Source organism: Andrena cerasifolii, chromosome 16 (genome assembly GCF_050908995.1).
Source record: "Andrena cerasifolii isolate SP2316 chromosome 16, iyAndCera1_principal, whole genome shotgun sequence".
Lineage (NCBI taxonomy): Eukaryota > Metazoa > Arthropoda > Insecta > Hymenoptera > Andrenidae > Andrena > Andrena cerasifolii.
Genome location: NC_135133.1, coordinates 4,884,225 through 4,906,550, shown reverse-complemented (window position 1 = coordinate 4,906,550; position 22,326 = coordinate 4,884,225). Strand labels below are relative to the sequence as shown.

The window sequence follows — 22,326 nt, the reverse complement described above, 5'->3', positions numbered from 1 at the left end:
TCGGCCCTCGAACTACCCGTTTCACCCCCCCAGCTTCCCAGCGAGCCATACATATCCCAAGATTCATGTCCCGTTATGATTAATAACGTCTCTCGAAAAAGGAAGAGCTTTTCGCCCGCTCGGCGGGGTGAACGCGACTACGGGCGCAGCCGACACCCGAAACACGCGCCACGGGACACGCTCCCGCGAATTTTCGTTGCAGAACGGCGCGGGGGTGGCTTAAGTTTCGCTGCTGTCGCTCACGCCTCGCGCTCAAGTTGTCACGCCTCAACGGATCACCTTTTCCCGCGTGTTTTCACGCGGGTAACTCGAAGGGAGCTCGAAGGCGCGCGATTATCTCCGGGACCCCGTTTTCAAGGAGGATAGACGAGTCTTCCGCTGTACCCACAGGATATCGCTCAAGATATTCCGGAGACAACGCGGTGGATTTCCCAACGTTGTACCATACCCGTGGAACACCTCCCACAGAACGCACTTCCTGACACGTTAATTGCAACGTGGCTGCTCCGTCGGTTTTACCGAGTCACCTATGTCTTTGACCAGAGTATTTGTCCGGCGGCGTGGCACGATTGGAACGCCGGGCGCCGGAGATAATGGGCGGCTTTGATTGGCAGTCGACACGCTAAAAGCGCGTAAGAAATGTTTGATTGGCCGCACAATGGTCAGCGGAGGCGCGGCGAGATGTAATCAGACACGAACAGTCACGATACACGGAGTTAGGTTCTTTAACGACGGTCGAGGCGTGATTTTTTTCCCTCCCTCTAATTAAGGAGCGATGCAGGCACGCAATACTTTCGCCGCTAATTGAAAAGATTGCTTCATCGTCTCCCGAACTCCCCTCGCCTTTTTCCTGCCAGTGACGAACGACGAACGAACCAGGTTTGTACTATTAATTCAGCGAAATGGAGCGTTTACGGGGCGCAAAAAGGGCGGGAGGGAAGGAAGCCATAGAGATTGGAATGATTCCTGAATAAATCACGGTAATAAAAATCCGATCGGCGATTCATAGAATGAAGCAGCGAAAAATCCCTGTTTTTCACGATGCTCTTTCTCTCTCTCCCTTTCTCTCGATCGATCGACTCTCGATCGTTTCCGCTCTTTGAAGTTCTTTGCGTAATATTTGATCAATAGACCCCGCAACATTCTTACACGAGGAAAAACAAGCCATCGTCTCGGGGAGATTGATTGATCCCAGCACGCACAAAAGGGTAAGCACGTCCAATTTCCATGAAATTGCTCCTCGCCTTCGGTCCATGTGAAATACATGATGTACTAAAGTGACGGAGGGAAGGAAACCACTTGAAAATAATGAAAACCATAAGTAGTGGAATCAGAAAAAAATTCAAATGTTCCGCAAAGTGTAATTACGGTGTCACTCGTCTGCTTGTTTCGAGCGATAAAAATCTCGTCGACGATACGTCAACGACGAAGTTGGACGTGCCTGTTTTTTCTATGATCCCCGCGTTCTCGCTGCTCGGTGGTGCTTTCTACAGCTTTTTGCGCAACGCTTGATCAAAGCTCTACGCCGTCTCTATTACAAAAAAAAAAAACGGAGGAGAAGAAACAAGCTGTCTTCTCGGTGAAAGAAAATTCCCTCAACCACGCGTAAAAAGGTTAACGTATCCAATTTCCGCGCAACAACTCGTCGATATTCACCTCCGAGCCGTCGAAGTTCAGATGCAATACCTAGGGCAACAGCCGAGAAACGGCTTAGGGTAAAAAAAGCAGGGAGACGGAAGTAGAGCAAGAAGAAGGTAAAATATTCAGCCGCGTTTCTCACGGTGCAGAATAATTACAACGGTGTTCCTCTTCGTTTCCACCGGTAGAAATCACATCGACGATTTACGGGAACAAAGCGGCGGAAAATTTCCCTCCGTGCCCAACTTCTTTTCGCAGTATTTTATCGCCACATTTCGCTACTCTTGTTTGAGCAAGGTATTCATTAGACAGAATGAAACTAAATTCGTCGCTTGAAACTCAATTGGAAAATTCACGTCGCACCGAAGGTTGCTCTTGCAAAGCCCGCTGCTTTTGGGAAGCAATCATTTTTAATGCCTCAAGTATATTTCACCCCCACGCAACACCCCTCGGGCACATAAATCTGAAGAGCTTGCATTTAAAATTGAAAAACCGCTCTACGTAACGACAAGTAACACAAGGCTATCAACGAAAATTCCGCTGTCTAAAAATCGAATAGCCACATCCGTCATATTTTACGACCCCGCTGTCGCAGTGCAACCTACCCTGCTTACAGGAAAGGGTTGATTTACCGAGCCGCGCACAAAGAGGGTTAATACACCCAATTCCCATGCAACAACTCATGGATAACCGATTTTCTTCCAGCCGCCGAATCCACGGTAAACCCATCGAGACATCGCGGGCAAGATCCAGGAGGAAATAAAGCAAAGAGTAACCGGGGTTGAAATATTCAGCCACGTTGCATTTGGCTCAGCCAAGAATAATTACACCGCTGTTCCTTTTTGCTTACCTTGTTCGATCAGGGCGGGGGCGAGTTGCCCGTGGCCTTCCATTTCCAAAATTAATCGTTCGACCTGATCCCTCCACCCTCCTCGATACTGCGACTCGACTGTTCCCACCCTGCTGCTTTTTTTTTATGATGAATAACGTCTCGTGAAAAAGGAAAGTGCCTCTCCCCGGACCACCCGTGGCTGGAACAACGTTACCAATTTCCCGGCGCATTAACGCTGGATTAACTCCGCCCTCGGAGGAGAGGCGACGCACCCTCTGCCCATCTTTTCCCGCGAGTCACGACGTCGCGACGCGCTTATCGGGCATCGCGCGGCGTCGTCGCGGCACGCGGCTCGTGCACGTACCATCAGACACCGGGGCTGGAGGCGAGGAGAAGAGAGAGGCTTATCGATAAGGCTGATTGATAACGCTCGGAGCTCGGCTGGGGGTGGATCCAGACTCCACGCGTGCTTCATGGATTCTAATGAGTGGGAGGGCGGACTGGAATTTGATTTTCTCGGGATCGAATTCGATCTTCGCAGTGTCTGCTGTGACACGAAGCGGAGAATCATTCGGGAAGATGGCGGGGTGGCTGATATCGCGATGTCTTCCTGGGAAATTTGAATTTTGTTTCTTGGAAGTTTGAATTCTACAGGTAGCTGAATTGGGGGAGTCTGATGGGAGAATGGAGTGGAATATGGAGGGCGTGGTATTTGATTTTTCTTCAAAGATTATGCTGCGGTCTCTGACCTTCGAACTTTGCTTTTCCAGAGATTTAAAGGGGAAGACCACTGTAATAGTCTGAAAAGTAAGGGTGTCCTCGGGAAATTTTTTCAACCAAACAACGCAAGTAAATTAATGTATTGCTTAGTATTGTTAATATGTACAGATTGAAGGGTAAGAAAACAAATTTTCAATCAAATTCATAAATCCGGTTCCGGTATACTCTTCGTCAAAATGTGCGTTGCGGCAAAATCGTGCCTGTGGCGTTGACAGTATCCTAGCCATATGGTTAATTAGAATTCAAAGAGACAGAAATATTTAGAAACTAGAAGCCTACATCCATTACGTGACGATCAAGAAAAGTCAATATCGCAAAAAATGACAAAATGGCGGACCACTGAAAAAATATCTTTTGTGGGGGTAAAAGTTGAGGAAATCTTGATAAAACAATAGAAGGAGGAGGTCGTTAATTAAAAGAAACTGATCGTCACGTAATAGAGACGGATTTTTGGTACAATAAATATCCTTGCTCGTGTCAATTGGATGTATAGTTTTCTCTGTATACTGTTAACGCGGTTGAAAAATGTCATTCAGAGGAAAACGCGTGCATAGTTCCGCTCGGTTCAACCGCACCTTGACACCGTTTCACGGAAAATACTATATCTCCGTGAATTTTATGAATTTCTACGTAAAATTTATAGAGAGCATTCTTGAAACGTATGTCTTTCCGAAAGTATATATAAAAAAATCGATTTTCCCGATTTTTTACAGTGGTCTGCCTCCTTAATTCGTTTTTGTAGATTCGAGTACAGTTCGTGCTCTTGCCGCTATCATTTTTTCCCTTCGCGTCCTCTGATAAATACCTCGAGTTGAATCTGCACCACGAAGCGAACCACAAGTGACATTTGTCACGGTGAACGCTTTTCGGCTTGATTTACACCAGCGGTCCGGTCACAGCGCGAAAAATCTGCCCGATCTGCAGATGGCCAGCGATGTAAATCAACTTAAGGTGCACGGCTCCCTAGGATTCTCTGGTCAACCATTTCGGTTGCAATATGGTTGTTTGACAACGCTATCAGCGTGCCCCCGCCCCTGCCTTTCTTCTACTTCGAAATGAAACATTTCCCAGGAAAGCGAACAAGCTTTCCCCTCGGCTCGAAAATCCCACGAGAATTTCTCCGAATTGTGCTCCACGGTGGGACAGCGAAATCCAAGAGAATTTCAGGAAAACGAAGGTAACCCAGAATTGCGAAGCAAGGAGGGAGCCACGACCTCTCGAAGAGGAAAGCTAATTTCCAGAAACAAACCCGGACGGCTGGCGATTTCTCCCTTAAACTGACACTTTATCGATATACCGACACCCCCCGCCAGTGCTCGATTATGGAACTGCGAATTCTCATTTCGATCAAAGTTAAGTCGATGACAAACGTATCGCGATATAAATGCTGGAACATTTTAATTTCAGTCAACTTCAGGTGCAGCGACAACGTGCCTCGGCGTCGCTAGCAGCGCGTAATTACCCCCGTTAAAAAGGAAACGCTGTCGCGCGTCGTTTCCAAGTGTGCCATTTCCGTCGATCGATTAATTAACCGCGGAAAAAGTCGCCCGCCCGACGGCAAGTTATTACGATAACGATCGTTAGCGAAGCAGCCGTGACACGGAGTTTCCCGCGTACCTCGCAATCTCCGCTTCTAATTCGACGAGGCGTGTTGGCTCGCCGAGGATTCCGCGCGCGTCACGATGCATCGCTTGCCCTCGAATATGAACGCTGCCACGGCGATTTCACGCCTGCGGAATAATTCCAAGTAGCCGGGGCACGCTGAGTTCCTCGCGCTAATGCACCCTCAACTCCGTCCAGATCTCCATAAATAAATACGCGCTTGGCAATCAGCGAATCGCGGGAATCGCTCGCTGGAAGAAAGGACCACTCTGCTGTACACATAGTTTCTTAGCGGACGGATCATTGGAGGACTTTCTACCACGATTATTAATAGAAAAATTCCATCGGCAATTGTTGAACCGTCATTGGCAGAAGCCTAGAGATGGGGGTGGTCGCCAGCGCCGCAGCCGCTCCCTCTCGACACTGTTTTTCCTGTTGGTTTGGTCGTTGACTTCGCCCCGAGCTTTGTTCGCAGCTATGTGCCCTGTCGACGGCCCTAACAACGGTAAGAGGAAAAATGTCAACCACCGCGGCCTATTATCACGGCGTCGAGCGTTACACACCCTTAATTAACATCCCCATCGCGAGTTTCGGGGCTTGCCCAGCGTTACCGAGCCACCACCCCTCTCTTCACGGCCGACTTGTTTCCCGTTTGTTTGCTATTTTTAATTCGCCCATTCTGCCCGGATGCCGTGTGCCGAGAGAGTAAACGTCAACATTGACCGCGACTGCACCTCGCGATTCAAGCCAGTCAAGGGTTGTTTCGGGGGATTTAATCGGTGGGAATTTTTGGCGGAAAATCGCTGTGCAAACGCGATACGAATGCTACCCTCCCGTCGGAGTTGATCAGCGATAAGCAGGAAATAAGCAAGCGGTGTCTAATAAAAATTCCGCGCTCATCCTCTTTGCACGGGCGGGCTCGTTTCAACCCCCTCTTTACGGTCTCGATCCTCGGATACCGGGGGCTTGCTTCGAAACACCGTCGACTCTGAATTTCTGCTTCGAATGCTCGCCACCCGTTCGCTGGGATACCGCCGCCCAAAGGGACATGCACCGGAACGAAACGGAACGAGACGGAAGCCGCGACGATCGACTCTCGCAGGTGGATTCGTAGGTGACGCGCGTCCCGACGGAGCGACGGGGGTGTGCGTGGAGGGCTGGCGGGGTACAAAGGGCGGGTCGGTGGCAAAAACTGTGAAGCGCTCTGTAGAATTTTCAATAAGGCGGGGTCGGAAGAAGAAGATTAATGCAACGCCGCCGGGGGACCTTAGGAGACGACAGCGACATGACTGTCAAAAGAACATCCCCAGAGGCAAAGTCCATTCGCTCCTGCTAGTCCGCAATCCCTCCCCCATCTTTTCTCTTCTTCCACTGCGTTCCTCGCCGCCTCGGTCTTTACCCCTTCCTTTACGCGGCCGCCTCTTTCTTTCTCTCGTTCGACCCCTACCCCCTACCCCTCGTTAACCATCGCTCTCTGTGTTTTCGCCCGGAACCTCTCATTCGTTTCACCTCCTCGTCGCATCCGCAATCGAGCTTCGTCTCTTCGATCTTCGCCACCTCTTTTGCCACACACGCTGCGTTCCACCCTTTCCGCTCCCTGCTCGCCCCGTCTCTTATTACAGTTCTGTTTCTTTCATTTCCCACATCCACGCCCGGTTCAGCCGTTAGCCTCCCCTTTATTCTCCTTTGTCCTCGTCGCAGACTCGTCTCCACCCCGACCTCCTCTCCTCGCCCCCGAGGACAGTGTCTGGCTGAGAAGTGCATACGCGTGCAGGTGCAGCTGCCTCGAGGCAGCCGAGCGAGACGATTCCCCGGCGAGCAGAAAGAGAAAAAGGACGCGGCTCGCTCGGGCCACCGGCGAGGCCGCTCGCGGGGCTCAAAGCGATCGCAGGCCGCGACAACTGCAACCCCTAACCTCCGGGGCGAGCCCCGGGACCCCGAGACAAACCGCAATGCCTCGTCGTCGTTCGATCAATCACCAGCACGCCGACCGATGCACACACGCTCGCGCCGCGATAGCTTTGAATCGAGTCCCTTCGAAACGCTTGGCCCCCGTTTAACCCCTATCGCAACGAGTGGCTCGTTAGGGGCGCAGCCATCAGATCGAGGCAGCCGATAATGATCGGGGGGGCACCCGATCGATTCGCGTTGTCCTTTTCCGGGCGGACGAGATTTGATACCCGGCATTCTTCCAGCCACGATCGTTGCTGCTGCGTTTCTGCACCGAGTACACTTACCATCTGCGTAACAAACATATTTTAAATCGTGCTTACAATTACATTTTAAGACTTCTTCCTCGAAGCCGGATAATAAACTCGCAGGGTCAACAGACTTTAAATTCCAAGCTTTACCCCATATTAACGAAATTTCAAAATTAGCTTCCTCCTGCACTACTTTCTTTTCCACTAAATGGGCAATAAACGCCAATACAGGCAACTGTCAGCCACAGAAGATCAACGTCGACTGTGAACTGTTTGGAAACTGAAATATGCTTCTGTTCGGAAAACAAATAAAACGTGCTATTTTTCGCTGCAGCGTTTGAAATGTGCTACTGCTCGTGGCGAAACGTAAATCGTGCTCGTTCTCGTGGTATATTCGAAACATGCTTGTTATCGTCAGAAACATTGAAACGTGCTTCTTCTCGTGATAGATTGAAATGTGCTACTTTTCGTAACGCGCGTCGATTAATGTTTCCAAGGTCTAAGGACTTTATGAGTTTATTACCGGCGCGCGCCCCGGAACCTCCCGCTGACCGTGAAAAGTGCAAGGGTGAGCGGTTAGGTTTTTTCGATCTGGAGAGTGTCCGCTGTGACTTGTAGGCGGTCACTCGTTTTCATCCCTGCTTTTTTTCCAACTCACCAATAGTACCGATCGAATTCAATCCGCCCAATAAGCAACAAGTTTATTTTCTCCACCGACTCTGTTACCCCTCCACCGAAAGGATCTTATGAAGGTTTGTAGGAAGCGGGTATGGGTAGTCTCGTTCGAACACCCAACAACTAACCATCCCGTTTAGATGTAATGTTTTTTTTTGTAGTGTAACATATAGGTTATTATTATAACAAAATTAACTAAGACTTTCTATCCTACATCAACGAGCCGGTCTTACGTCATTAAATTGCAGTAAGACATCCGGACGCGTAGTGTCGCGGTCGCCAGCAACGGAAGTTACACCCTTTAATGGGATCAAATCCAGATACACGCGTCGGAACACCGAGGAAACCTGGAGTGAGACGCGGCCGAGCAGGATGACCATCCGTTAGACAAGGCTCCGATGCCACGCGAGCGGAACTATTCCTTTCGAATTCAAGGTACACCCTCGGCAACTAGTCACGCCGGAGTAATCGATTAATCAGTGTACCTTGCTGCGAGCAGCAGAGCGGGGGAAGGGAAAGATGAAAGGAGGGCGGAGACTTTGGAAGGAAGAAAAAGGAAGGGCAGGACATGAGGGAGAAAAAAGGGTGATTGGGAAGGGGTGGAAAGTGGTGGGCGATAAAAGGGATCGTCCCGGCCTAACGAAAGTGGAGGGTGGGGCGATAAAGTTTTTCCATCGTTATAAAGATAACCGTGACTGGGTGAATCGCGGCTGGAGGCGCGAGGTAAACGTGCCTCGCGTACGCACATCAGCCTTCGCCCAGGAACAGACAAGCATAATCGGGCAAGACAGGGAGTACCGCGGATATAGGAATACCGCGGCAACACCCACGACTTTATCGCGCCGCTCTGCGAACTCTGATCCGTATTCATACTTCAAATTCTCCGTTAAACAGATTTGACTTCGAAGCAGCCCCCTGCCACCTGCAACCCCATCTACCTTCAATTTCTTCCTCTTCGCTGAGGACGCTGCTATGCTTTTGCAGGCACATCGCGTGGAATCGTGGAACGCGCTGGGGCTCGAGCTGGGTGTATTTTGAATTCTAGCCCTTTCACTGCTAAATTAAATGCATTGAATGGTTTAATCATTTTTCGCCGCGCGCTAATAAATCCCTTTCCGTCGCGCGTTTTTCAATAATCGAACGGGAGGATGTAATTTACGGGCTCCATTACCGCGGGGCAAGTTATGGTATTCAATCCAGTCCGACTGTCAATTTCCACGTCGGACTGGTCCGCCGTGGATTTCAAAGGGATTGCGCGCAGGAGGTGCAGGAGACTCGAGTGTAACGGCGCTGTAAACGCCCATGAAAGAGAGCAGGAAGAAACTGGCGACTCTCAAGTGAAATCCGTAAATAGAGAATACTTCTGATTATTTTCGTGATTATTTTATTGTAACGCGCGTGTTCCGATGACGAAATTATTCCCCACGAGATTCTACCTCGTCGTAGTAATAATTCAATAAAATTTACAACGAATTTCACGCGGTAAATCAATGCGCGAAAACTGTTTGTATTTATTTTTCATATTTCGTTTCGAGAGCTTCCCCCAACCGAAATGAATTTTAAACGGCGTGTCAAGAAGGTATATATGTCATCGGGATTGTAGCGTTAATAAATCTTGCCCAGCGGTGCGTTTATTTCGAGTGGACTCGAAACAATTTTTCGAAAAACCGCAGTAAATATTCTCTTGCAACACAGTGTACCATGGTGCGGATCGATAACTGCGCAGAGACCTACGTTATCGGTGAGAGAAGTGAACGAAGCTTCAGTTATCGAGCACAGATGGCGCAGGGTGTACCATCTGCGCTATAGATCACCGCTATGGATCACAGATCTTTATCAAACGGGTATGAAAGGAAGACTCAGTTTTCTGCCACTTTAAGGTGTTTTATTCTTTGAAATTACATTTCTCTATTTAATTCCATAAAACCTTAGAAAAGTCTAACAAGAGTAAAATCGACAGATCTCGCGAAAGCAATTGTCCCTGTTCCCTGGCGCCTTCAATGGACCCCTAAACTATTCCACACTTACAGGGGGTGGGCAATAACAGTGACCCTCCTTCTCAGCTGCGTATCGAGCAGCACACTCCCTCAGTAAAATCTTGAAGGGATGTGGGGTAATGTCCTCAGAAGCCTCCAGCAATTTTTCAGTGAGTTTCTTGTACTCTTCTTGTTGTTTCAGTTCCTCGAGTTGCAGCTTCTTATTTTCTTCAAGCTCCCGCTGACGCAGGTCGTCTGCGCGCTTCCGCTGATCCTCCAGTTCTTTCCTGTAACAAAGCATTCTGTTCTTCGCCTCCTCCTTGGCTAAAGCAGTCAGCTTGGCCTCCAGCTCCATCTCCCTGTCGAAGGCCACGTTTTCTAGTCTACGTTGTTCAAGCTCCTCTTTTTCCTTTTCACACTTGATCCTCAGCTGCTCCTCGCGACCTCGAATAACCGCCTGAAGACTGCTCTGCCTGGCCTCCTTGGCCTTCTTCCTCGCAAGGTCGCGCCTGGCATTGGCGTCCTTCAGCGACTGCTCCACTATGCGGTCCACCTCGAGCTCTCTTCTAGCCTCCTCTTTCCTGATGTTCTCCAGGTACTGCAAGTAGGCCAGAAGCTCCTGACGCAATGCTGCGCTGGTCTCTCTGATGCCGCTCTCCTGCTTGGCTAGTTCCTCCGCAGCAAGGGTCTGTCGCAACCTGTCCATTTCTATTTCCTTCTGAGCTTGCTCGGCCAATCGCCTATTGGCATTCAGTACCTGCTCCTGCAGGTCCTTCTTCAGATTCTTCCTGTTCTGTCGCTCCTTCTCCAGGTTCTTCAGCTCCTCTTGGCGCACCGTCTCCCAGAGACGCGCCAAGGCTTCCCTGTCCTCCCTCAGCTCCTGCTTCTTCTGCTCCTCGAGGGCTAGCTTCTCAGCCATCTGCATCGCTAGATCCGCTATCGCCTCCTGCCGAAGTAGGCAACGTTTCCTCTCCTTCTCCCTCTCCTTTTCATCCTCAGCCTCCAGTTCCTTGGACATCACCTCCTGCCATAATTTATCCAGCGCCTTCTCCCCTCGCCTTATTGCTTCGTTATCCGCCATCTGAGCTAGATTGCTCAGTTTCGCCTCCATCAATGATTTCTTCACTAGCTTCGCTCGTATATCTGGACACTGAGTTAGGTACTGCTGCATCCTCTTTGCGGCCACCACCTCCAAACGCTGCTCCTCCTGGTGCCTTCGTAGTTCCTTGTTTCTTTCGCGCATCTCGTCCATTCTGGCATCATCACCGTGCTGGACCTGCTCCACCACCTCGCGAGTTAGGCTCATTTCTTCTCGCAGCAAAACCTCTCGCAGCTTTTCTCGACGCGCGTTCACTGTCTCCTCGTAGGCTGCCCTTCCTGAAGAGGATCAGCTGTCAGTCTCAATAGAGAATCTTGCGATGCAACTTCGTATGAAATCTGATAGCAGCAAAGATGCAATTGAAACTGCATAAAGGCATTTATCAGACATCGCAAAATTCCGGTGGCCAGTAGCTAATTAGACAACCCTGAATCATTCTCCACCCCGATGAAAGCCCAAAGGCTTCACCTAAACGTCACCACCACTTACATAACGCCATGTTACAAACGCACGGTATCCTCGTCAGTACCTTGCTGAACACGCTGCCAGACTCTCTTCCTCCTGATCCTCCTGTCAGTATGCTTGGTAAACTCCCAAGTTTTCCACAGCTGCTCGTCCTCCCTCCTGGTCCACAGAGGAAGACTCATGTCTCTGGGAAATGCGCCGCGGAAGGGTTGATAACCTCGTGCTCTTGGCCGAGTCAAGCTTTGAATCGCTGTTTACGGTTACTATGACGATCCACGGCCCTATTGAATTAATATTTGAGCGAGGGGGCGGCTGGGTGGAGTCGAGGATGATTTGCACCGGCTGTCTAGTTACGCTTCTGTTGGACTGGCTAACAAACACCTCTCCATATTGTACGATGTAATGATAATTTTTGTGCCGGCGTAACGGACGGCACCGCGCACCGACGCCGCGATGTTGGGACATTCTCAGCCGCGCGGCTGTGGTAGTCGGCAGCGAATCGAATGTATTATACACTTGGATGTTGCTCAATGCCGTGGAACGTGACTGGCGCGCGCCAGGACGCGCTTCAAGGCGGTGAATTGTGCTTGAAAGGACCGTCGCGCTCGTATCGTAATTGGATCGTCGGTGTAAATTAATGGGTTTCCGGGGCAGTTTTCTGGATTGGTCACGAACCACGGCGGAATTGGGGGTTTTTGGAAAGGCTTAAAATCGCGCTGCCACTCGACGACGTTATTAGATCATACGCTGCGATGGAAAAAACGCTGGGAGATACTTTGAAACCGTTACCTTCGTTTTCCACGAGGGTATAATGAAAAATGGGGTTCGAGGTATTATTGCAATGCAAGAAACAGGAAAGCCGGAACACCCGAGGCACGTTTCCGCGTCAGGAAAGTAATTATACCCAGCAGAAACCTGCCGAAATCGTGAGGATCAGAGGCAAGAGCAAGGGGTAACTCGACGGCAAAGTGCTAACATTGCGCGGGCGGCTAGAACTTCGGGACTTCGACGAGGTGGCTCGTCTTTCAAGTTCATCGAGTTTACGAGACTCGGCGTAGTTCGATTACACGCCCCCCGGGCACGGCTGTAACGCAATATCTATATCGAAGTAATCAAGCTCACAATATCCCCGATTTAGGGAGGAAATTTCGCGGAGCCGGAAGACGGAGCGATTGCATGCGTCCCAGTCGAAAATTATCCTCCAGCCCCGGCCCCCTCCACTCTCTAAAGCCAGACACCGTTTCGAGGCACACAGAGATGCGAAGAGTTTCTCCTTCCCCGATTCCCTTCGCTATCTCTGATTTCGTTCAATGGGCAGTGATTCTTTCGCAAAAACCTCCTCGATGTCAGATCTCCCGATCAAGAATTTTCAACACCCGGCCCGTTCCTTCTCCTCCTACGATTCTCAGAAAGCAGGCCCGAGTCTCTCTGTCTTCGCGTTTCTCGAACAGAAATTTAGCCGCGCGAGCGAAGCCGTGCGCAGCAGTTGCGAGAGAAGTCGGCCGCTTAGCGAGTGAATTGAACGATCAATCGGCGACTCGTCGTTCAACTATCGCGATAGTTCCCTCTATTACCCGATGGATGGAGTCTGGATTCTCAGAGTTTCTCGAAGGTGAAACTGCCAGCGAAAGGACTAATGGCTGGGCCCGAAATCCGGACCGCTTCATACTAACCTGGCGCGGGGGATACCATGATCAACGAGGTGGTTCCCCCAGGCGAGAGGCCACGCGCTGAAGCCTGTAAGTACTCCTAACGAGAGTATTTGTGCGTTTAATTTTTGTTAGTGTGGGGTCTCGCGGGAACGCAGACCCCACTCGCATAAGATCGTCCAACCAGAAATCTGCGGCTAACTGAGCGCCGCCGATTCAAGCACACCCTCGGCAACGGGCAACGACTGGAGATACAGCGACGGCGGTGAATGGGAATATCGTCAGGAACGTGGTTGACGCCAGGCGTTTCTTTCTGTAGCCGTGATCGAACTACCTGAAGGAAACGCGTGACCTATTTCGTTAAAAGGCGCCCGCGCGACGTCTTCTTTAAACGGCGTGTCCCACGGAGAAAATCCGCCGTTGCCGGTGTATGCGGTGCAGTCAAGGGAAAGAGGCGACGACCGGTGAAAGAGCAGAAGAGGACCTTTTTGTCCCGACCCAGAGGCGCACCGTCTCGCAACACCCGAGACGCCTCGCGAGAGCGACGAGTGTACACGAACGTCGCCTAGTTCTGCCGCGAACAGTCGCCAGGAATCCTCTCTTGAGACATTGACAGTTCTTATTGCGCAGCTTAACTTACCCCCGAGTGTTCCTCGGACAACGGAGAGAACGTCTCGAGGGCGACGGAGATGCCATGGATCCGCGGCATTCTGACAATGGCCCTTCGATCGCGCCGAGGCTCGCAGTCGAGCCGGGTCCAAACGATCGCGAGCTGGATGCTCGCGAGATACGCTGCAAGCCACTGTCGCAAGGAAGCTCCGCGCGCTGAGCCCCGAGGTATTAATGGAAGTCGCTGGGAGGCTGTGACCGATGCATTGAAAGACAAAGATCCACGCGATACTCTTGCATTTCGTAACAACTCTCAGACCTTTAATCGCAGTACATACGCTTGCTCATATACAAATCATATTTATTATACATTCTTGCGCGCGCTCGGCACATCGCCGACAGCTATGCGGTACGGTGTCGCGCGCGATACGGAGGTCTCGCGATCGATCGATCGACTTGTACGCTGTAAGTTGCTCTCGGTTGGATGCGACGTGGCATGGGTTTTTACAAAGCATCTTCAGAGATACGTGTGCGTCCGACGCAATCTATTTTCCCCGCGCCGGTTCGAGTTGGGGGGGACTCGAACGCGAACGGGGATGTAGCAGGTGATCTCCACTCTTCCTGGAATGGTCACTGTTGAATGCAATTGTCCTTGAACGAAGGTGTCTACTCGTGGTTCATCTTCAGGATCCTAGACTATTCTCCACGCTTGTGTCATTCGAAGTGGGTCGCTCGAAAAGTCGACGCTACGAGCCAACCACAGCGGAGACATCTTCGTTCATGGTTTCTCTGAATAGTGGTGGAAGGTGACGATCGGATCATGGAATGGCATGGGACGTAGGCCAGGAAGCTTGGGCAAAGTGGTTGGAGGAGCGTGTACTGCTTTCCAAGCGAGCAGATGTGGATTATTTCATACAATAAGGTACGCTAAGAGTACAATGAATGGATACGAACTGAACGTGTGTGATATCCTATGATACAAACTAAAAGAATGATGCGATCAACGTAGCAAGGCACGACTCTCTTCTAACACGAACCGTTGAGGATAACCCTGCCACGGTCCCCGAACTTTTTACCAGTCTCCCATGTGAATACTTGTTTCTTCCACGTCGAACAAACGGTTCCGTTCTTTTCCCCGTTAATCTGTTTCACTGGCGAACTCGACGAAGGCCCGTGCACTCGAGCGTCACGGTGAACCGAATGAAGGGGCCTTGGGCAGCGTCGAAGGAGAATCAGGTGCGTGGTTTACTGCCAGACAGATTTCCCTATCTAAATCGCGTCCGGAATACATACTAGCTTAAAGCTAAAATCAACGTCGGTGGCTAAAATCGTAACTCGGAGGGGACACGAGGAGCCCAGCAACGGGGGTTGGTTCTCCAGGCACGGCAGTCGCATCCCTCCATCGTCGGGGCGAAAGTGACGCGCGGTATCGATCCAGAACGTTGCGTTGCTCGCGAGGATGTTAAGGCGTGGAGCTGGTGCCGGTGGTGGCCGAAGGGACCCCCGTGGACGGTGCGCCGGAAGTGGGCATCGTCGGCGGTGCGTAGGGGCTTCCGCATAGCTGGTCCGCGATGCGTCCACCCTCGCGCAGGCCGCTGAGAAAGGCGCCGTGGACGGTGGCCGGGTAATTCCGAATGGTGTGCTCGCCTGGAAGCACAAAATCGAACGTTGTGCACACCGCTGCAGCTGTATTGGGGCGGACATGCACTAGGGACGTGCCACTTCTTTCTCGGAGGACCATCGTGCTGAGCTTATGAAACGTAGGCAATGCTAGTGATTGATACTGTCCTAGGAGAGTCGTATACGACACTCGCCACGAGAAATGTCGCGTCTCTGCCGCCCTCGAGAGTATTGGAATCGCAACCGAGGCAAAAGTAGAGCGCAGAAGGGCGCAGCCATCCCGAGCAGAAGTGACCATAAAAGTTGCGGCCTCGTTGCCAGTGAAAAGCAGAGCCAAGCCGCGAAAATAAGTGGCCGCTCGAAATACAGCGAGGGGCAAATATTTACCTGCGAAAAAGACTCTCGGCGGCGGGGGTGGTGCGCCGGGGGTGGGCGGGGGCGCGACCGGCGCTGCCAAGAGATCATAATCGCTGCCGGAACTGCCGACCGCGACGAAACTGTAGGATCCTCGTGCCCAGGGATCCGCCCTCCATCTCGTCACAACGCTCTCGCGAGGCTGAGGGACCACTTGGTTCCCGAAGATGCCCTGAAAAACCGTCCAGCGATGAAAAGCTCGAGCCTCTCCCTCGCTGCATCACGGAGCAGAGGAAACGCTGGTTTCACGGTTTACCTTGAGGACGGCGATGCAGCGCCCGACGATAACGTCGTCGCTGACGTTCTCCATTACGCAGGCCGCCTCGCCAGCCACCAACGCCAGCAGCACTGGCGCCTTGTACAAGTTCCAGAACAAGAAAAGCTCGCCGCGAGACGCGGTCGTGCTTCCCACGTGGCCGAACAAATTGGCGGTTGGGTCCCAGAAGATCCGCTCGAAGCACAGCACCACCTGACGTGCGACGAATTTAGTAGCGTTTACTTCAATCCCCATTCGAATCTCACCTATTTGCTATTTCATCAGAAGTTCGTGGATGCCTTGTTTTAATCTCCGCGAACTTGAGGATTAAGTACAGAGGGAGCTTTCTGCTTTTACGGTGACGGGAACGAGGTAATATGAAGTGGCCTCTCTGTGAGATTACAACTTTGCAAATTCGCGGTACGAGAGGGTGAGCTCTGAGGCGTAACGAGGTTTCTGGCGTTTAAATGATGGAGATAGCGTGATCTGGTTCTCTTTAGGATTCGGATTTTAAAAGGCTGTAATTTAGCAGAGCGAACTCTGAGGTGTCAGGTGGGAGGTTCTTTGGGATCTAGTGTTCTAATCAGGATTCGGAATTCAAAGGAACTTTACTGCCTGGGACATTCCATGCAAACTCGGACAGATTTCGGAGTAAGTTTTCGTAGATTGCTGAAATTTCAATATGTTGTAGTCTTCAGTGATATTTAAACTTAATCGCGCCCGATGTTAAAAACCTGCATTTGTTTAAAATAATTGCACAAAACTGGTTCAATATTTTTTTTAAACTGAAATAATTTTTTCTTAAAACTTCAATGTCTTCTCTATAAGCACCGTAAAGCTCATCTCCATCCGTTCACTACTTCCATCGCTATAATGTATTGAAAAAAAGTTAGCACTTAACTTCAAACAGCTGTAAAATCGACATTTTTCAAAATTTCGAAAAATCCTTTAAGGTACGTTTAAATATCACTAAAGATTACAACATATTCAAATTTCAGCAATCTACGAAAACTTACTCCGGAACCTGTCCGAGTTCGCATGGAATGTCCCGCCTAGGAATTGGTAGCGCAAAGACAAGTCCCCTCGCGATCATCCATCGACCGTCTCAAGTCCAACGAGACGTGGCCGCGCGGGACCAAAACTCGTCCCAGAAGACAGATCTGCCGGAATCGGTGGAACGGTACCGCGTCTCCCTCCCCCTCGATTCATCCAAATTACCCTCCATTTATTCCGTCGGGCCGGCTATCGTGCGCGGAATCCTGACAGCCGTTGCCCATTTCCCCGGCGCGATGAGCCTTTAATTTCTCGCTCGTAAAAGCGGTGCGCGCTCGGCAGGCCCGTAAAAGGGGACGTGTCTCGTGGCGTAAGAAGCGACACGAGCCACGTCACCGGTCCCCGCGACGAAAGGGACCGCCTGATCACAATATATCTCATTCCGGGCCGGTGGACAAGTTCGATCGTCGTTTTCGCTGGTCGCATAAATCAGCGGGGCCCCGGCCAGATCAGGACGGAGGTAGGGGACCTGGGCCAGGGCCCCCGTTCGGACGAGGGGGGTCTTACCTTATTTAAATTGCCAAAGCCCAGCCTCTGAATAGCCTGGGACTTCCAGTCCGGAAGCGGCGGGTTGAATGCGACCGCGGACGGCGGGGCAGAAGCCTTGAGGACTCCGAGGGGCAGCGTGACCAACACCGCGTCCGCCTTGTACACCGTGTGATTTGTGTGGGGGCTGCGAGAGGGTGCGGCCCACACTTCCACGCCGTTCACCCCGTAACGAACCGCCCTGGCGGCCGTGTTCAATCGGATGTCAAGGCCCTCCGACAGAGCAACAGGTACGCACGAGTATCCGTTGCGAACTGCAAGGTAAATGCATAAAAAGGCGACGGTCAGTGGCTGCAATTTATTCGCCTAGCGATAACCCCGAGGGTGCAGAGTGCTTCTCTTCCCTTACTGAGGGGTGTTTCAACGGTGGCCCCGTTTCGCGCGAGAAACCTGCGGATGGGATGCAAGGCGTTGTTCAGGGCTCGCACCTCGAGGCGCTTGCGATTTCACGGGGGTTTTAGTAGTGGCACCGGCTCCATATCAAAACGACACAGTACAATAATACACATGCAATATAGGACACATACAATTTAGGACACATCAGGATAGTGCACAGCAAGATTTTACACACAAGATAGTACACAGAAAATAGTGCACATACAATTTAGAACACATGTGATTTTTAGTGCACATACAATTTAGAACACATTCAATTTTGGACACATGCGATGTAGAGCACATGCAGTTTAACGCACATTTTTTTAGTGCACATCAGGATAGCGCACAGCAAGATTTCACGGAGAACCATCTTCTCGTCGCCGTCGACTATTTCACAGCCGACGGTATTAGTATTGGTTGGGGCTAGATTAGGGTGGAGGGTGCGTAAAGCATGGCAGCGAACCGTATGCGTTAAACTCGGTAATTCTAATGTTAAGATATGTTTTTTTGCGAATATCTTGCGAATAGTGTTCTAAATCGCATGTGTCCTAAATTGAATGTATCCTAAATCGCATTTGTCCTAAATTGTATGTGCGCTGTAAATCGCATGTGTTCTAAATTGTACGTGCACTACCTGCTGTGCACTATTCTGATCTGTCCTACATTGCATGTGTATTATTGTACTGTGTAGTTTTAATATGGAGCCGTGGCACCGTTCTCCCGCGGTCATGCGTTGTGTGTACACACGTACGCCCACAGGGTGTCCCATGTTAAGCGATTTTAAGTGATGTCCCTCGACAAAAGCGTGGCGCGTGAAAAGGGCCAAGCGATGGACCTCCCGCGACGAGGCGGAATTCCGCGTGGCAATGTCACCCGAGCTGCGATAAAGGCTCCATTACCGTTTAATTGGATATTTCGCATTAGCGCCGACTAAATCAGGACACCTGACGCGGCCCTAAATTCTCGTAAGCACATTCGAAGCCCATAACATCGGCCGCGCATGTACTAATAATGATACACTGGCGTCTCCACTTAGCGGTGGGGGGTTAATTATGTTGATGGCCGCCGTTCTGCTAACAAGCACTCTCCTATCGGGGGCGAACGTGCCGTTTCGCAGATTTAAATTTACGCCCTGCTCTCGCGGGCGCCCCTCGTAATTCGAATTATTGCGCGGCCCCCGCGAATACGCGCCAGCTATCGAAAATCGTTGCGACGAGTATCCCCGAAGGTAAATGCGGGGGGGGGGGGAGGAAACGGGGGCGGGGAACCGCGATGGAAAAGTTTGGCGGGAAGGTTCACGCGGGACACCTCGTTTACCAGAGCGGTTCGACCTGTTCTTCTCCTAGAAATTTATCGTCGCGTCGCGAACGAGAGCCCGGCTTCGTCGTTTCGTTAATTCGACCGATTTAAATTCGACGTCCACCGTTCGGGGCCGCTTTTTCTCTTTTTTTTCAACCCCTCTCCCTCTCGTCGTTCTGCTGTCGCGGCGATACGGGGGCAGGTGGGGAGGGAAGGACCGCGCGATGGAGGGACACGTCGCACGACGCGGCTCTCGATCCACGCACGATTATTTGCGACGAAACTGTACGCCGGATTCGTTATTACTTTAATTGGAATCCATTTGACTGGCGGCTACAGCGGCGCGCAGCCGGGCTCTCGCTCGTGTCTGGCGTCGATTACAGAAACCCTTTCTAATAAGCGAGGGAATATTCAACAGCCAGTCAAGGGAACGATCCGCTGCTACCAAAATTATGGTAAGTCGACCCTCTCCCCTGTCTTCGTCCGCGCTTCGAATGGGAAATTAATTCCTCGCAATGAGGCGGCTGGACCCGAGTCCATGGAAATTGTCCGTCGACGAATCAACCGATCCGGTTTCGTTTCCACCCGCGACCATTCTCTCCGATGTCCCTTGGAAGCCTGCCTGACAGGACCCCTCGATCCTGTACTTTTATCCTGTATTAAAAAAATTCTGTCATTTTTCGAATTGCTGCCCCTTTCGTTCATTCAGATCTATGCTCAATCGCCCACCCATCGTATGGCAACTTCAGCGAACAGTGTTTTATTCAACGCGCCACCTACAGAAATCGTCTCTGAAATCTCCAATCTCAATTTTTCAACGCACCGCGCATCCGTGCCTAATCAAGAATTCGTCGCACGCATTTCTCCGCAGCGCGTTCCTTACGCGCTTCATTCGCAATAAACGGCAGCTCAAGGAAGACTGCGAAGCTTGCTTCTTCTGGCAACAGTCTTCCTAAGACCTACTTGTGACCTATATCTGCCAAACTAATTGTTGCTCCACGAATATGCATGCAGCGTCACGATCACCACTGCCTATGAAACTCCTGAGAAACAAGTAGAAATTCTTGCCGACAGCAAGGGTCGCGTAGACCTTCCGAGGAGCAGGGATTCCATTTGCAACGTGGAAAAGTACCTACCCCGTCGGGGTAAACGAGGTCGCGTTGCGGAAGAGGCGCGGGCCACGCGTTAACCGGAACACCCCTCTACGAGGATCTTCGTGCACGCGCGCGAAAGCAAATATTTAAAGAAGAATTTATCAGCGAAGGAGGAGAGAAGGAGAGAGTGGCGTGCTCCGGAGAACGATCCGGAGGGACGACGGGGGCGGTTTCTCCGGGGCCGCTTTTCTCGTTCTATCTCGGCTACATCGGGGGGGCCCCGGCGCAAGAGGAAGCGAGCGAGCGCGCTACCCTCTCGCGTCTTGTCTTCCGTTTGATCTTTGCTCGCAGTATTTTTTGACGGCGAGTCGAACAATTTGTATGCCGCGGTGGTTTTCAATTTACATTTAAATTGGTTGCTTATGGCGTTCTGTCGTCTCGACAGGAGTCGAAGTGCAGCCGGGAGCGCAACGCCGAGAGGCGACCGCGCGGAGAAGGAGGCCGCGATACGGGGATACGAGGGGCGAACAGAGATACGGGCCGATATGGCGGCGGAGACGACGAACGAGGGAGCACCGCGGACTCCCGCTCCAACAGTCAAATACTGAAACGGCCCCGAGAGAGAGAGAGAGAGAGAACTGCCAGCAACTCCGCTGCCGAGTTCAACGCACCGAGCCCACGGTTTGCGCCGCGTTTTTGCGCGCTACGTAAACGCGACCAGGAACACGGCACAGACGAATTCGGGGAGAGCGGAGGGCCCAGGGTGGCGCGGCTCTCTGCAAGCAACGTGTCTCGACATTCGACATGCGTCGCTGATCGAACGCCGCGCCGTGCCGAGCTCGATCGGCTACGAGTATAGGGAATTTGCATTTCCCCAAGTGTCGCGAAATGGAGCGTGGTGCCATCGAACAGTTCTTCGATTTTAGGGGGTGCTAGGGGAGAATGAATCGCGAAGATCAACCATTCGTGGCTTTTATTCTGTTGTCACCGAGAATCCCGGCTGAAAGGGAACATTGATTGGAGACAGGGTAGTATTCTTGGGTTGTCTGTTATCGTACAGTGGATGAGAGAGTTGTACAGAGTTCCCTGTGTCCATACCGCAGAAATTGGTCTAATCATCCGTCAAGAAGTGAAGTCGACGTTTGAGAATTCCCTTCTGGTTCACATGTGTACCGAAACTCCCGAGCCATGGTTGCAGGGATACGTAAGAGCAGAGCAGAGGGATGCTTTTCTTGTTCAGCCATCCGTTATATCAACATCCCGCGTTTCGACTCTGGAAAGCATACGCTGGGGAGAACATGTCTCATTTGCCTCGCCGGGTAAACATTGATTTTCGGAAATCGGGAGGACCGCTCGCGCGAGTCTCGCAGGTGAACTTCCACCTTTGCGGCCTGGTCTTCGGTCGGAGAGCGAACTCCTGCTTAGCGTGGGTAAATATTTAATAAATAAACAGGCGCGCGACGTCGGGCTTGCAGCCACGCGTGGTCTGCGAGATATACCATTGAAGATGCTTTCTCACTTACCGAGCCCCTTATAAACGAAATTCTAGAGGGGACTTCAGACAATTTCAAGCGCATTAGTAATCTTTTCGAGGCTGCTTCTCCAAGGACGAATAACGTATCAGAAACGCAGGAATCACCTCTGCTCGTATCGCAGGCTGCAGTCCCTTTAAAGTCGCGTTCGAAAACGTGCCCGTCGAGACGCGGCGAGAGGCGAAAGAACAATATTTGCGGGAAAGGCACGAAACGAGGCAGTTTCGCCCTCGAATGGTAAATATCCCCGGCGTTTCAATTTGTCAGGCGACGCGAGGCTGGTTCGGGAATACCGTGGAAATTAGTATACACGGGGGTGGAGGCTTGTCTCCGCGCCACCCCCCCGACCAGAGAGAGAGCTGCACTCCTCATTACGCCGCCGTGTCGTGGTTGACAATGAACGCGCGCAAACTGCTCGCAATCGAAAATGGGCTAGGATTCGCTTAGCACGCTGGGAACAAGCGCAGCACACCCCCAGCCGTCTTATTTCACCTGCTCCGCAGGTGAGATTAAGCGGCGTGACGCGCACACGGCTGGCTGTTGACGCGCAAACAGACGCGATACACATAAATTAGCGATTAACCGGGCCGTAGTCTCGCGGTCGAAAC

General features: G+C 51.4%; 2 protein-coding genes, 1 long non-coding RNA gene and 1 other non-coding gene across 6 annotated transcripts in view; 2 read left to right on the top strand and 2 right to left on the bottom strand.

Moving 5' to 3' along the window:
* LOC143377721 (uncharacterized) overlaps positions 1-22,326 on the top strand; it is an 83,860-nt gene that overhangs the window by 52,941 nt on the left and 8,593 nt on the right. For 2 of the 3 annotated variants that reach the window (XR_013087396.1, XR_013087395.1), the window contains exon 4: positions 9,424-9,572. The exons of the other annotated variant lie outside the window; for it this stretch is intronic. This is a non-coding gene — a long non-coding RNA (uncharacterized LOC143377721). The remainder of the gene's footprint in view (positions 1-9,423; positions 9,573-22,326) is intronic. 3 annotated transcript variants of the gene reach the window in all.
* Positions 9,718-11,595, bottom strand: LOC143377916 (cilia- and flagella-associated protein 53). Its single transcript, XM_076829724.1, has 2 exons — positions 11,333-11,595; positions 9,718-11,081 (listed from the first exon to the last, which is right to left on the bottom strand). The coding sequence occupies exons 1-2, from the start codon at positions 11,448-11,450 to the stop codon at positions 9,742-9,744; spliced, it is 1,458 nt and encodes a 485-aa protein (XP_076685839.1). The 5' UTR covers positions 11,451-11,595; the 3' UTR covers positions 9,718-9,741.
* LOC143377991 (U1 spliceosomal RNA) lies at positions 12,934-13,082 on the top strand. Its single transcript, XR_013087453.1, has one exon. It is a non-coding gene; the product is annotated as a U1 spliceosomal RNA (small nuclear RNA).
* Su(var)3-3 (lysine-specific histone demethylase Su(var)3-3) overlaps positions 14,673-22,326 on the bottom strand; it is a 132,449-nt gene continuing 124,795 nt past the window's right edge. Inside the window, exons 11-14 of the mRNA XM_076829350.1 lie at positions 17,377-17,669; positions 15,817-16,029; positions 15,534-15,732; positions 14,673-15,173 (exon numbers count right to left, since the gene is read on the bottom strand). Coding sequence (XP_076685465.1) covers positions 14,989-15,173; positions 15,534-15,732; positions 15,817-16,029; positions 17,377-17,669 — 890 coding nt within the window. The 3' untranslated portion in view covers positions 14,673-14,988. The remainder of the gene's footprint in view (positions 15,174-15,533; positions 15,733-15,816; positions 16,030-17,376; positions 17,670-22,326) is intronic.

Excerpts from the sequence above, each read along its gene's own strand:
- LOC143377916 (XM_076829724.1), bottom strand. The coding sequence starts at position 11,450 with ATGAGTCTTCCTCTGTGGACCAGGAGGGAGGACGAGCAGCTGTGGAAA. Across the intron at positions 11,082-11,332 it reads CTGGCAGCGTGTTCAGCAAG|GAAGGGCAGCCTACGAGGAG; the intron begins GTACTGACGAGG and ends GATCCTCTTCAG.